The sequence below is a fragment of the Odontesthes bonariensis genome, chromosome 21 (genome assembly GCF_027942865.1).
Source record: "Odontesthes bonariensis isolate fOdoBon6 chromosome 21, fOdoBon6.hap1, whole genome shotgun sequence".
In the NCBI taxonomy this organism is placed as follows: Eukaryota; Metazoa; Chordata; class Actinopteri; order Atheriniformes; family Atherinopsidae; genus Odontesthes; species Odontesthes bonariensis.
This window is the reverse complement of record NC_134526.1, coordinates 12084200-12096426: the sequence shown is the minus strand read 5'-3', so window position 1 is coordinate 12096426 and position 12227 is coordinate 12084200. Positions and strand designations below refer to the sequence as shown.

At 39.4% G+C, this 12227-nt stretch overlaps 2 protein-coding genes across 3 annotated transcripts; both read right to left on the bottom strand.

The window, feature by feature from the left end:
• Positions 1–6: 6 nt before the first annotated feature.
• Positions 7–979, bottom strand: aanat2 (arylalkylamine N-acetyltransferase 2). The gene is made up of 3 exons (XM_075453882.1): positions 814–979; positions 410–564; positions 7–312 (listed from the first exon to the last, which is right to left on the bottom strand). Exons 1-3 carry the CDS (start codon positions 977–979, stop codon positions 7–9), a joined length of 627 nt encoding a protein of 208 aa, XP_075309997.1.
• Positions 980–3056: 2077 nt separating this feature from the next.
• Positions 3057–10333, bottom strand: mgrn1b (mahogunin, ring finger 1b). Of its 2 annotated transcripts, XM_075453984.1 has the most exons (17): positions 9960–10333; positions 9015–9133; positions 8776–8864; positions 8545–8691; positions 7896–8013; positions 7740–7806; positions 7594–7637; positions 7459–7506; positions 7052–7120; positions 6792–6951; positions 6575–6684; positions 6230–6444; positions 5848–5959; positions 5726–5771; positions 5543–5647; positions 5096–5141; positions 4763–4852 (listed from the first exon to the last, which is right to left on the bottom strand). In XM_075453984.1, the coding sequence occupies exons 1-16, from the start codon at positions 10045–10047 to the stop codon at positions 5101–5103; spliced, it is 1578 nt and encodes a 525-aa protein (XP_075310099.1). In that variant the 5' UTR covers positions 10048–10333; the 3' UTR covers positions 4763–4852; positions 5096–5100. The 2 variants fall into 2 exon arrangements, with proteins under 2 accessions (XP_075310098.1, XP_075310099.1); XM_075453983.1 differs by lacking the exon at positions 5096–5141 and having other exon boundaries at positions 3057–4852; positions 9960–10332.
• Between the last annotated feature and the right edge of the window lie 1894 nt (positions 10334–12227).

Sequence of the window (12227 nt, the reverse complement as noted above, 5' to 3'; positions counted from 1 at the left end):
AGTAGGCTAGCAGCCGCTGTTCCGACGAGCATATGCCTGCCCACCAAGCGTGTACTCCATCTCTTGGAAGTTCATGTTGGATATAGAGATCTCTGATGGTCCTCTCTCCTTGAAGCCAGCCTTTTGGTAGAAGGGCACCAGGAAGTCCTCGCAGATCAGCAGAGCTCGGCGAAGACCTGGTACGCTGCGCAGGTACTGCAAGTAGCGCCACAAAAGGATGGAACCCTTGCCCTGCTGTCGACAATGGCGATGCACAGACAGCACATGGATGTGCACACTGGGGCTGTCTGGGACATGTTGAGTCATGGCCTCCTGGAGGAGAGAGACAAAACCCAGGAAAGTATAATGAGCCGCAAAAATCACAATTTGTGAGGACTTTTTAGTTTTTCATTTTGGGTAGTTTTGATACCTGCGAAAGCCTCTCCTTGTCCCAGCCGGAGCCAATGATGAAGGCCACCAGCTGTCCCTCTTCAAACCAACCCAGGGACAGCTCAGGGCACTGACTCAGGAAATTAAGCACTTCATCCAAGGTAAGTGGACACTCTCCAGACACCGAGACGAATGCTGGGAGGAAATTATTTTGGTGGGTCATTATCAAGGAAGTGGTCATGATGAAAATATAAAAGAAATAAGTTTTCTCAAATTTAAAGAGGCTCTAAAGTAAAGTTGTAATTTCAAAAGGAACATCTGAGTATATGACAAAATTATAAACCACAATACATATGAAAAGTTACCCGACCTCTAATCTCAAAATACAAACGTTGCAGACATTTTAAAGACATTATGCTTGTGAATTGCAAAAATTAGACTTACCTTCTCTCTCAATTTCAAACACGCTGATGGCATCCTGTGGTGTAAGGTTTCGGAACTCACTGGCAGGGAGCGTGTGCCGTCTCCGTTGCAGAGGCCTGACCACTCTGACAGGCGTCTTCATGAAGAAGGGCTTGAGGAAAGGTGAGCCACTGACCTGTTTTGTCATGATATCTCAATATCAGAATGTATAGTCAGTTCTGATTGTTATTTTTTAAAGTTCTGCTTTCCCAGCCTTTTTTGTGGTTTAAATGTAAAATAGCAGTCAAACTAAATGAAAGCCTTTATCTTGAACTTCTCCTGATCTCTGTTTATCTCGCAGCTCTGTCTGTGGTCTAACTCACTTCAGAAAGTAAGATGCTGACCTTCATGCCACTCCTGCAGTCTCCTCCTCTTTCTTCTTTCTGTCTGATCTCATAATACAAAGTGGTTGTCTCAAAGCAGGATAACTGTCTGTACACGTGTCTCCAAAGTCCCTTTTGTCCCTTTAAAATCCCCTGATTTTAAATGAAAAAGCATTTTCACTTGAGATTTAAACACATGTTTTATCCTTTGGATTTGTATTAAAAAGCCTAGATGAGAGACGGATCGCTCTGTAGTTTATTTAGAGACACATTTTATTAAAGTTATTTCAGGGAAGTTACAGCAAGAATCTTCCACCTTTTTATCAAAAAAATATAAAATTGTATTTTGAGTGTTTTACTCTACGATGGTCTCTTGTAATGACACATTTTTGTGCTGGACCAGGACTCCATGAAGATTAATTCTAACACTGTACAACTTTAACAAGAAAAAAACTGTTGTTGAGATGTGATATGTTATTAGTTTTTAAATAGCACACACAATATCCTGACACATGCGGTATGCGTGCCCACTCAGCTGTGTGACTGGATGGGCTGATACACATGTTTTTAGAGATCAAGGGCATGTGGGCTAATTTAACTGCACATAGTGAGAAGGGAGATTTGAGTGGATTGTTGTTGGGATGATTTCATGTCTTAAAGAGATTTGGCACAGTCTAATTAGATGAGGGGGCACGTGCTTGTACTGACCTGGGGTGAACCTGTTTACACATGCTGTCAACCCAGCTTGGTATCATTTGAAAGGGACAAAATAAATTCACTCCAAATGAGATTTATGTACTTATATATAACCCCAATGAGTAGTTCTCATCTAAAGTAGAACATTTCTGTTATTTTTAGTAAAATGGGTTTGTGCAACAAACATGTCAACTTTAAAACAATAATCTCATTGGACTTTTTTTTTTGGTTACAATTGTTTCCCTTTAATCAAAGAACAAATATTTTTTGATCTGCAGCCAAACAGACTTCACACCAATGACATCTGACTTGAGGCTTAGCAATAATAATTTATAACATGACCCCAAGGGTTCAAACCTTAACAGAATTATTTGAAGGATTATTGTTTTTACGTCAGTGCTTTCTTTTAGTCTGGGATACAGGGGTGAATGGGAAATCTCCTTTATGAGATATAAACTACCTCAGCTGGACACCTAACTAAATCATAAATCTGAGAACTTCTGAGGAAGTTTGCCTTTAAAACCAAAAATGGCCGCATAGTTATGCTATAAAGTGGCAATCTTCCAGTTTCATTCATTTACCAACAGCGCTTTTTCTCTCAAATTAATTTCCAGTTTTCCATTAAATTTTGACAGGAATTACCTGATTAATGATTCATCTATTGAATGACTATATGTTTTGATCAATAAGTCTGTTTTTGAAGGGACACTGGGGACAGAATAAAATAAAAATTACATTGTTAGATGGTAGTCAGAAGTCCAAAGGTTCAAGAAAACAATTAACTCGGATTTCTTTTACAGCAGTCCATAGTTCATGTGTTGCGTAAGCTTTTAACTGCTGAGTGACTAAAAGCCACAAGACGGTTGTGCTATTTGTGAGACCAGTAGAAAGTTTATCACGAGGGTCAAAACTTATGCTTGAGCTTTTAATAGTTTTTATTTTTTTTGTACTTTTAAATTTGAAACAATGAACTAGTGTACTCCTTTTATCGAAAACAAAGAAAAGCACAAGCACTGCTTTCACCTGGGCTTTAAGGTTCAGCTCCAATATTGTGATAACAACCGATAACAAAGCAGGTTTACGGACGACTTTTTCTCCAATCTATTCAATTTTTGCTTCATACTCCTTACATCCAAGTTTTGCTTGATGGTTTTTATCATGTAGTACTTTTTCATTCTTTCCCGAGTCTTTACCCAATACTGTAGCTGAGGTAATGAATATTTGTTCTTTATTGTTATACACATGCTGCTATACACATAAAGGGAGACAGACAGAAAGAAACTGAGAACCAAAACCACCTACTGCAGGGTTATCCTGGATACCAGGTCAATAGTGGTCAGAACAGGAAGGCACAGTGTCATGTTGAGATGGCAAAGAGGAGGGAATAAAGACAAATTAACCGCAGTACTTAGAGTAAAAGCATTGGGAGATGAAAGCCTCTACAAATTCACATGCAAATGCAAGCCCAATTCATAAAACGCAAAGTTAGCATGTGTTACATCGGTTGTGTTTTTTCCAGGAACACATACAGAATTTCACTTGAGCAAAGATACTAATCTTAAATGCATAATTGATACTTTGTCATAACATGGTAAATAAACAGTTCAACTTAATATTGCTCATTTACAATGACAATGTACATTTTCCAGAAGCATGAAGTTTGTAATATAGAACAAAGAAAGCTCTGTACATCAGCATCATAAATCCTGTCCATGAGCTGAAACGGCTGTATATTGTAGAATTTGTAAGAACACAAATGTCCGTTGCAACAAGCAGGCAGGCAGCCATATTAATTCAAGGCACATAGATCTATATGGTGCTACACATACAGGACCTAGGGAAGCCGCTGCAGCCACACAAACATATGACCCCTTTTTTTGCAGCTACATCGTAAGCGAACACTGGCGTTGCCACAAGAAAAGACTGTACGGAGATCAGCCACATCAATGATAAGCACGCTTGCTGCGCCATACTAAATCAGCTTACAAGTAGATGGAACATCTAGGCTTGTTCCTTGCTTTAGCAATCTTTGAATTCAGCTGTTAGGATGTGAATATGTAGCTCTTATTGATTATCAAAGTCTTAAATAATGTGCATGTTAACTGAATCTGGTTTCATTACTTCAATACCAGATTTTTTCTATGTAATATCCAAGTATACAGTTTTGGAAGTAACTACACAGGATTCTAGTAGTTATTATACATAGATATCAACATTTGAAATAATAAAACAGGCAGATCGATTTTTAAGACAGCAGAGAAGTTAAAATAATTTCATCATATACTTCTATTAAAAAGGAATGGATAATAAATGATTTTGTCAGAGTGCAAAATCACCTCAAATGGACACGGATACACAAGTAATGTCTTCAAAATGCTGCTCATAAACCAAATCAGCATGACAGCGAAAAACCTGTCTTACAGTCATTAATCTAACATGTTGCACAAATGAATACGATATCTAAACACAAACTGCATTTATAAAGTCTTTTCATTTTAGTTTAGAGAAATTGATACACAGTTAATTAAAGTAAGTGTGCTTAAAAGCACCACCATGACAGGTAGTGAAATATCTCTGGAATCTACATCATGAGACCACAAATCTGGCAAAGACACACAAATGAACATCATATGAGTTTTCAAAGCTGAGACCTTTTTTCAAACATCAGTCATAGAGTGTGGTACTAAAACCATCTTCCTGGCAGTCAAATTTCTTTCTGTAGTTGTGAGACATTGGTGGAGTGAACAGAGCCCTCACTCATACTTGTCAAATTTCTTTCAGGGCCACCGCCTGCTCTCACAACACAAGCAGATGATTGGGCAGAGAAAGGGTCTGGGTGAAAGTATTGAGGAGATTGGATGATCTTTGTGAAGCAACGCTGGGTCAGAGTCAGGGGTTGAGGTGTTCATCTTCCATATGAAGGCTGCTTGTGGGACACAGGAGAGGCTGGCTGGAGCAGTTTGTGCTCTGACTTTTCAGGCTTTCTGTTGACTCGGATGACCCTGGAGAGGAAGATGTATCAGAGCAACATGGTTCAAAATCAGGTTGCCTGTCAAACGTTAAGTAAGACCACTGAAGCTAAAATAAATTGCTTAGTCTTGAGCAGTCTGACCTCACAGTTAACTAAAACCACAAACTCACTACTGGAGATTTTTTTTTAAAAATGTGTTCACTGAGAACCACATGCAAAGGGAAAAATAAAGCCCATACATACAGAAGCAGAGCAGACAGGAAAGCCTACATACCACAGTTATTCCTCCATACCAATAGAGCAGGAATCGGGACCGAGAGCTGCAAAACGTGAGCCAGTACAGAGAGACAGGATGGCACGGACCAGAGAAGGAGTGTTAGAAAACACACAGAGGCAAGAGCACACTGGTTAGATGCAAAGCATGAAAAATCACAGCCTTAAAGTTTGGATTAAAGATGAAAGAGACTGAGCTAGGGAACCAGAATGGAAATGTAACATCCAACAGAGGTAAAAGTAACAGAAACAGACAATTTTGTCTGTTTTAAGAGCAGCAGTCAATTAATTTGTTCCGTGTCGTCATCATGAGACTACAGCTCACTTCATTGCTTATGTCACAAACCGATTATATAATTACATATCCAACTTTCTTTCCAGCATGAAAGTTATTAAGCGCTTCAACTCAGGAGTATTTGTTCAGTGTTCCTGACAGAGGATTTCTCACCGGGCAGAGACAGATCCCCCGCTGGGTCGCTCTCTGTTTTGGTCAAGCTGCAGTGTTCACTGCTGCAGTCCTGCAGGATGTCTGCTCCGGAATGCATCCTGTCCTCTGAGTCACCCAGGACAGCAACAATGTCAAGCACATTACTGACCGCCTGTTCACAAAGTGCCAAATGAGAAAACTCACCGTCATCTGGAGAGAGAGATTCTGCCACGTCCTCGGCTGCTGTGGCCTGGAGGAAAAGCAGCCAAAATGTTCAGTGTGCAGCAGAGTCAAAGTTAAAAAAGTCAGGCTGTGAAGCTGCTTACGTCTGTGGGGGCGGGGCTGCTGGAGAGAAGTGTGTGTGGCTGAGCATCTGACATCTCTGAGAGCTTCTCCTCATCTTCCTCCTGGATGGGAGAGGATGGCGATCTGAGGGTGCTGGAGGGAAGATGAGGCACCAAAAATGAGCAAATTATAGCAACGAGTATGAAAAAGACGAATTCTAATCAAACCACAACTTTCAAATGAACCCTCCTCTACAGTGGTGTTATAAGTAGCACACACACACAGATTGGAGGGGAAATCTGCTAACTGACCAAACCCAATGTAAAAAATCTAATTTGAAACTATTGTTACACTTGTGACCCAGTTTTCTATCCTGACCAGATGTGCATGTACATGTAAACACTCTCAGGTAATCTAGATTACCTGTCAGGTGACTTGCTGACTTTGCCTTTCGGCAGACTTCCATCACTTATATGCTCCGGAGAGCTCAGCTGACGGTTGTCACCTCCCAGACCTCCTGAGAAGTTGATTTCATCGTACAGGGGGGCAGATGGGATGGCAGGAGACACTGACTGCATACCGTTCAGAGCTTCCAACAGTGAGATGGGTTCAAAACCAGGAGGTACGGAGTCTGAGCTCTGCAAAGCGTTTCAGACAATGAGCGGGACAGTGGATTTATTGCAGATGATATATCACAATTGCATGTGTTCCCTTATGCAGTAACTCCCAGGGTTGCAGCTGAAAGTAGCAGATTTGCATGACACCTACTGAATGTTCTTCGTGGTCCATAGTCTGAGCCAGAACAGGACTGAAGGACACAGGAGAAAGAGCTCCGGGCTTTTTCCTCACAGCTCGTATCTGGAGCAAGGCTCTGAAGGCTGGTTGGAATAAACCAATTTACAATTCATCCCAAAAAAATATATAAATTCAACAGGCAGCATTACAGAACCTGCTCAGAAAACTGAAATAATGAAACTGTTCTTACGCAGCCTGCAGATGGGACAGTTGTTGGCCTGGTAACGCAGAGTGTCTGCGCAGGAGTTGCAGAGACACAGATGTCTGCAGGGCAGGATGAGTGTGTCTCGCAGGTCAGACAAACAGACAACACACTCATTGCTGTTGTCACTATTCTCATCATCAGATGGCTAGAAAAAAAAAAAAGAATAAAACCAAGGCACAAAGAACAAACACGTAGGACTTTTTACAGCATCGTGATATGTGAATACAAAATATTTCCACTGGAACCTTGGTTTCTTGGTTGTTTTTGTTCTCAATCCCATAGATCTCCTGTAAGAGGTAGCTCACACGGTCGACCTATGAAGAAAAAAAAAACAAAAACAGAAGAAGAAATATGAAAACCACTTTTCAGAAAGCCTTGACCATGAAAATTGTTAGACTCGTTTGGGTGTCTGCAGATTTTTGTGGTGCGCAGGCTTTTCAAAAGCAGCATTTAGTTTGATGGTAAAATAGGGCTGAAGTGAGCCAAAGACATTTCATCTGGACACTAATGAGGGATCTGCATTTCCAAAATGTCTTTGCCAGTGCATCAGTAAATCAAAAGTAGTTCAAATCAAAGTACATAAACTAATCAAAAAAAAAAAAAAAAAGTACCAAAAACAAGAACGTTAAAAAAAACCAAAAAAAAAACCTACAATTTGTTTCTGTTTCAGCGGCTTGACGGAGAAACTGCCATCAACGTGCTGGAGATAAAAAGAAAGGTGTTTTAGCACAAATGAAAGCTTCATACACATCTACGCAATTATTTTCATTTTTAGACGTATACGTACCCTTTCAAAGGCTGCCAAAAGGACATGAGCATGTCCCAAACAATCTTAGAGGAGAAAAGAAAAAAGATTTTTTAGCAACATTAGCAACTAACTAGTAGTAGTAGTAGATGTGTCGTCATGACAATTGTGCAGCTCTGGTGACTTACCATCCCCTTCATCAACCACAGCTTGGATCACCATGGGAAACACACCTCGGTCCAGGTCAAAGTTCAGCTTGAAAGGAAGAAATGATGCAAATATTTAACTCACTGATACATCGGTGCATTCTGCTTTTGGGATCTAGTAGCGAACTCTAAACTTACATCCTCCTCTTTCCACTCGGTGAAATCTATTTTGAAAGATGGCATGGAGAACTGCTGGCTCACTCCCCGCTTGTAATGCACCGTTTCAGAGACCAAGGATGGATCATTTGGACTGTACCTACACACACAAGAGTCTGGAGTTGAAACCCATCATTCCAGTGCAGAAATAAAGTTGAAAAGGGGAGCGATTATTTCAATGCACACTGTTTTCAGAGGAGACATCAGTGTGACAGCTCATCTTAAATCAGTAGCTCCTTGTTTCACCAAATAATATGAGACAGCAGCAATATCTGATCTTAAAGTTTCATCATAAAACAGAACTTCAGTACAGACTATTACATTCATCTTCTTCCAAGTCTTATCTGCAGTATCCATGGTGACTGCACGTTGCCAAGGACCCACTGTGTCTATTCTAGACTTTGTGCTCTGAGGCTTGAATCTGACCAGCCATAAACGAGGGGGAAAGTGTCTCTGGCACAATGTTTCCCACTAAAAGTGAAGAAGCTGCGTCAAGATTCCTGCGTGTTACTGGAGAGAATCTGATCTACTCCCACACAGATGGATGGTTTGTTGAATTCAGTTGAACAAAAGCGTTGATGATACTCCGATAATGTTCAATATAAGAAAAGTTATGACATTAAATTCTTACACAGCCATGCCGTTGGAGAACTCCTCAAACGCCTGGCAGTAGAGGGTGATGGCTACTCGAGCATCGGCGTCAAAGGTGAACTCCACTCCGTACTGAACCTTTGGTTTACCACCGTCCTCCAGTGATGCGTCAGAGTCATCTTTATACCTGGAGTCAAGAGGTTTGACAAGCATTAATAAAATCTCTTTGCTTTAAAATCTTTGTATGGTCGTGGTGTCCGGCTATCTTTACCTGACTAAACGCAAAGAGTCCTTCCTGATGTTAACCAGACTCCTCAAGGTTTTCACAGGCTCGTGGGGCGCAGGTGTCACATATGGGAACTAATGAAGCAACAACAACAAGAATGATACTGGATTTGAATTTCCTGACATTTTTAATCAATACCGTTGAAGACTAGCTACGTGGAACTACATAAAGATGTGTGAAATATGTAACATTCAATGCACAGTTAAAGGAACATCAGTTTCTACCTGCACTGGCCTGTTTCCAAGAAAATTTAGATCCATGTTTTCCCCAAAGAGGTATCCCTCTGGATGTGGCGTGTCAAATTTCTCTCCTCCCATGAAGAAATGGCTCGCAAAGTAATTCCCTGAAGAGAAAAGAACAACAGGTGAGTAATAAAGGCACTACCAGTATGTCGGCATGGAGACGCTGCTAAGGTTGGCTCATACATTATAACTCGGTCATTGCAGAGACTGGTGCGTGGCGTCCTGAACAAACATAACCCCCAAACTGCTGTCAGATTGACATTTTCTAGTTTTATCTCTTCCGTTTTCCATAAAATATCCAAAATTCAGCTGGGTCAAAGGTAAACTGTGTTTCTTTAAATGTTTGTTCAAAATTAAATGTGTGGTGGTTTTTAATAACTGCAAAACAAATCTATCTTATATCTTGATAACAAAGCAAGGGTATAGAAAATGAATATTAAAATACCTTTGAACTAGCAAAAAGCACAGAATAATTAGCTTTGCATGTCTTTGTTTTGAAAGCTGAAAAATCCCATGTGGGCATTGGGGGCTCGTGTCAACATCTCGAGCCCCTTAGTTCTTGCAAGATCTTTTTCGTGTGAATAAGAGTCTGTTCATTCACAATAATGTCAATCAGCTAACAGCTGATAGGATCATTTAAAGCTTAGTGGTTTCAATTTAACACTCCTCGTCAGGGGCGGTATCTGATACATTACGAGAGTTTTATAAGCAGGATACATTTTTTTCTGAACATGTGATCTCTCTTGGTTAAAACATTTCAGTTCGATCACACATGTTTATAAACAGTGATCATCTGTCCACACAGCTGACTATCTTTCACATGAAATACGTGAAAACCGATCAACAAACGGAATACTCGGCTAACAGCGTTTGCTTCCGTAATTATGAGAAATTTGACTTAAACCGACGTCGCCTCCAATTACTTACCAGATTTTGGTGGAAATCTGTAAGCCGAATTGGCCTGGATGTCGATGTCCTCAACACCAGCGATTCTGCGACTCAGGATGGACCCCATCTTTCTCTAGTTACAGTTAGCTAGTGGCTAACGGCGCGCCAGTAGCTCAGATTAGCTCTGACTTCAGCCTAAACCGAGGCCCAAACAAATACAACATCCACAGAAATAAAAGCCTTGGTTAATTAAACATTTTTGACGCTTGGTTTGTCGGTGAATGCGCTGATGAGACGGATACAAATAGAGGGCGAGCTGTTGTTTTGCCAGAGGTTTGCTAACGTAGACGGGAGTCGACCTGATTGGCTGTTTCCAAGCTTGTCCAGAATTCCTGGGTGTTGGTTTTGACGGAACTCACCGGCCGGTGGAGTGCGCGGAGTTAATTAAACCCAGGCCAGCAGGAAGTGGCAAGTAAGTTTATTTTATTTGTTTCTCTTTATATTCTTTAATGTTTTTGTAATGCTTCTTCCACTCCCTACTGCAATGCTTTTATTTTATGTAAAGCACTTTGAATTGTTTTGTACATGAAATGTGCTATACAAATAAATTTAGTTTGAAGTGTAAGGCATGTGTTTACTGTAGACAAGAGTAGAGATTAAATAAATATTTGTATAAATCATCTTTTCCTCTTTTTTTTGCCACGCTTGACTAAAACGACACAGTTCCAGTTAAAACCCGGCTCTAATTAATGTCATAAATGTTAAAACATATAAACTTGAAGATCACAACAATAATAATAATAATTATAGTCATACTATGATAATGATAATAATAAAGTATTAATGACAGATCAAAAATTAGTTTAGATGCACATTTCTCAATTAATCATACGTAGATATAGATCTAAACCGTGTCTTCTAAAAAAACAAACTTATTTCAACATATTTTTTTTCATTATTGGATCATTTTATTTTTTTTCTAGCACTCCCCGAAATTCTTTGCAATGTCCTACGTAGTTATTGACGCTACCTTGACTAATTTAATACGGCAGTTCCCAACTCTCACCACAAGAGGGCAGTATATTTCACAACAGTGATGACTTCACGGGTACTTCTTTATTCAATAGTTTATTTCAGTACAAATGTTGCCTGATATGCGGCGGAAGTACTTGACTGCAAATTCTATTCTTCCGGCGACTTTTATATAGAAGAATATAGAGAAATATAGATAATATAGAAATATATAGAAATATATAGAAATATAGATAAATATAGAGAATTCTGACATATGTTGCCACCCCTGAAAAATCCTCCCCCTCTCTTGCCATCCCATAAATATTTTTCTTGTTCCGCCACTGACTTCCTCAAAAGTGGAAAAGCCAGCAGAATATTCAAAAATTATATATAAACAATGATCACGTATTACTAAAATGAATCATAAAATGGATCTGGAATTCAGGGTAATAATGCCAATAACAGCAATATGATAGTTTTGAAAGTTCAATTTGAACAAGTTGTTGATCTTTTGGCCTGCATTGTAAAACAGCCTGAAATATTCTCTAAATGTTTTTATCGTTATGTATGTTGTTTACATTTGGTCACTATACTCAACAAAATTTCAAAGGCACGTGCCAAAGCTAATTTAACTTTTAGGTCTACTAGTTAAATATCTCAGCGTCTTCCAGGAGTATCACAAACCTCTGAGTGCTTATTGATAATTTTTGTGCTTAAATTCTGTTCGTTTCAGACACATTCGATAAACTATGATGATAAAAAATTTATTATTATCATATGAGCTTTAGCTAAAAACGTTTGTTGATATGGGTGAAATATTGGCGTTGTGTTTGAGCAAATTTCAGTTGAGGAGCACGATAAATAACGCACATTTGTCATATATCTGTTTTTAAAAAGACAAACTAATTCCTTGCTTAAAAGTGTTTTTACTAAACAATCCAGTAAAAAATTAAATCTGGGACTGTTGGCTTGTTATGAAAACAGGATGAAGGACAGTTGCGTTATTTAACTGGACGTGACGTGACTATATGCAAATATGCAAATGCTTTTAGACCTAAATCCAAATTAGACCTGCAGTGTCTAATTATGTCCGGTAGAGGGCAGTAATGCTTATGGTAACTTACTTATAAATGCGGCGGTTGTCCAGAATTTTCTGGTAAAGGGTTGATTTTACTTTAATCGCGAAACAGCTCATACAGAGGCTGTACCACCCTCCTTACTTATTATTATAATCTGGATATCTGCGTCTTATTCAATTGAGGATAAAAAGATAACCGAAGAGATTTTATAAGA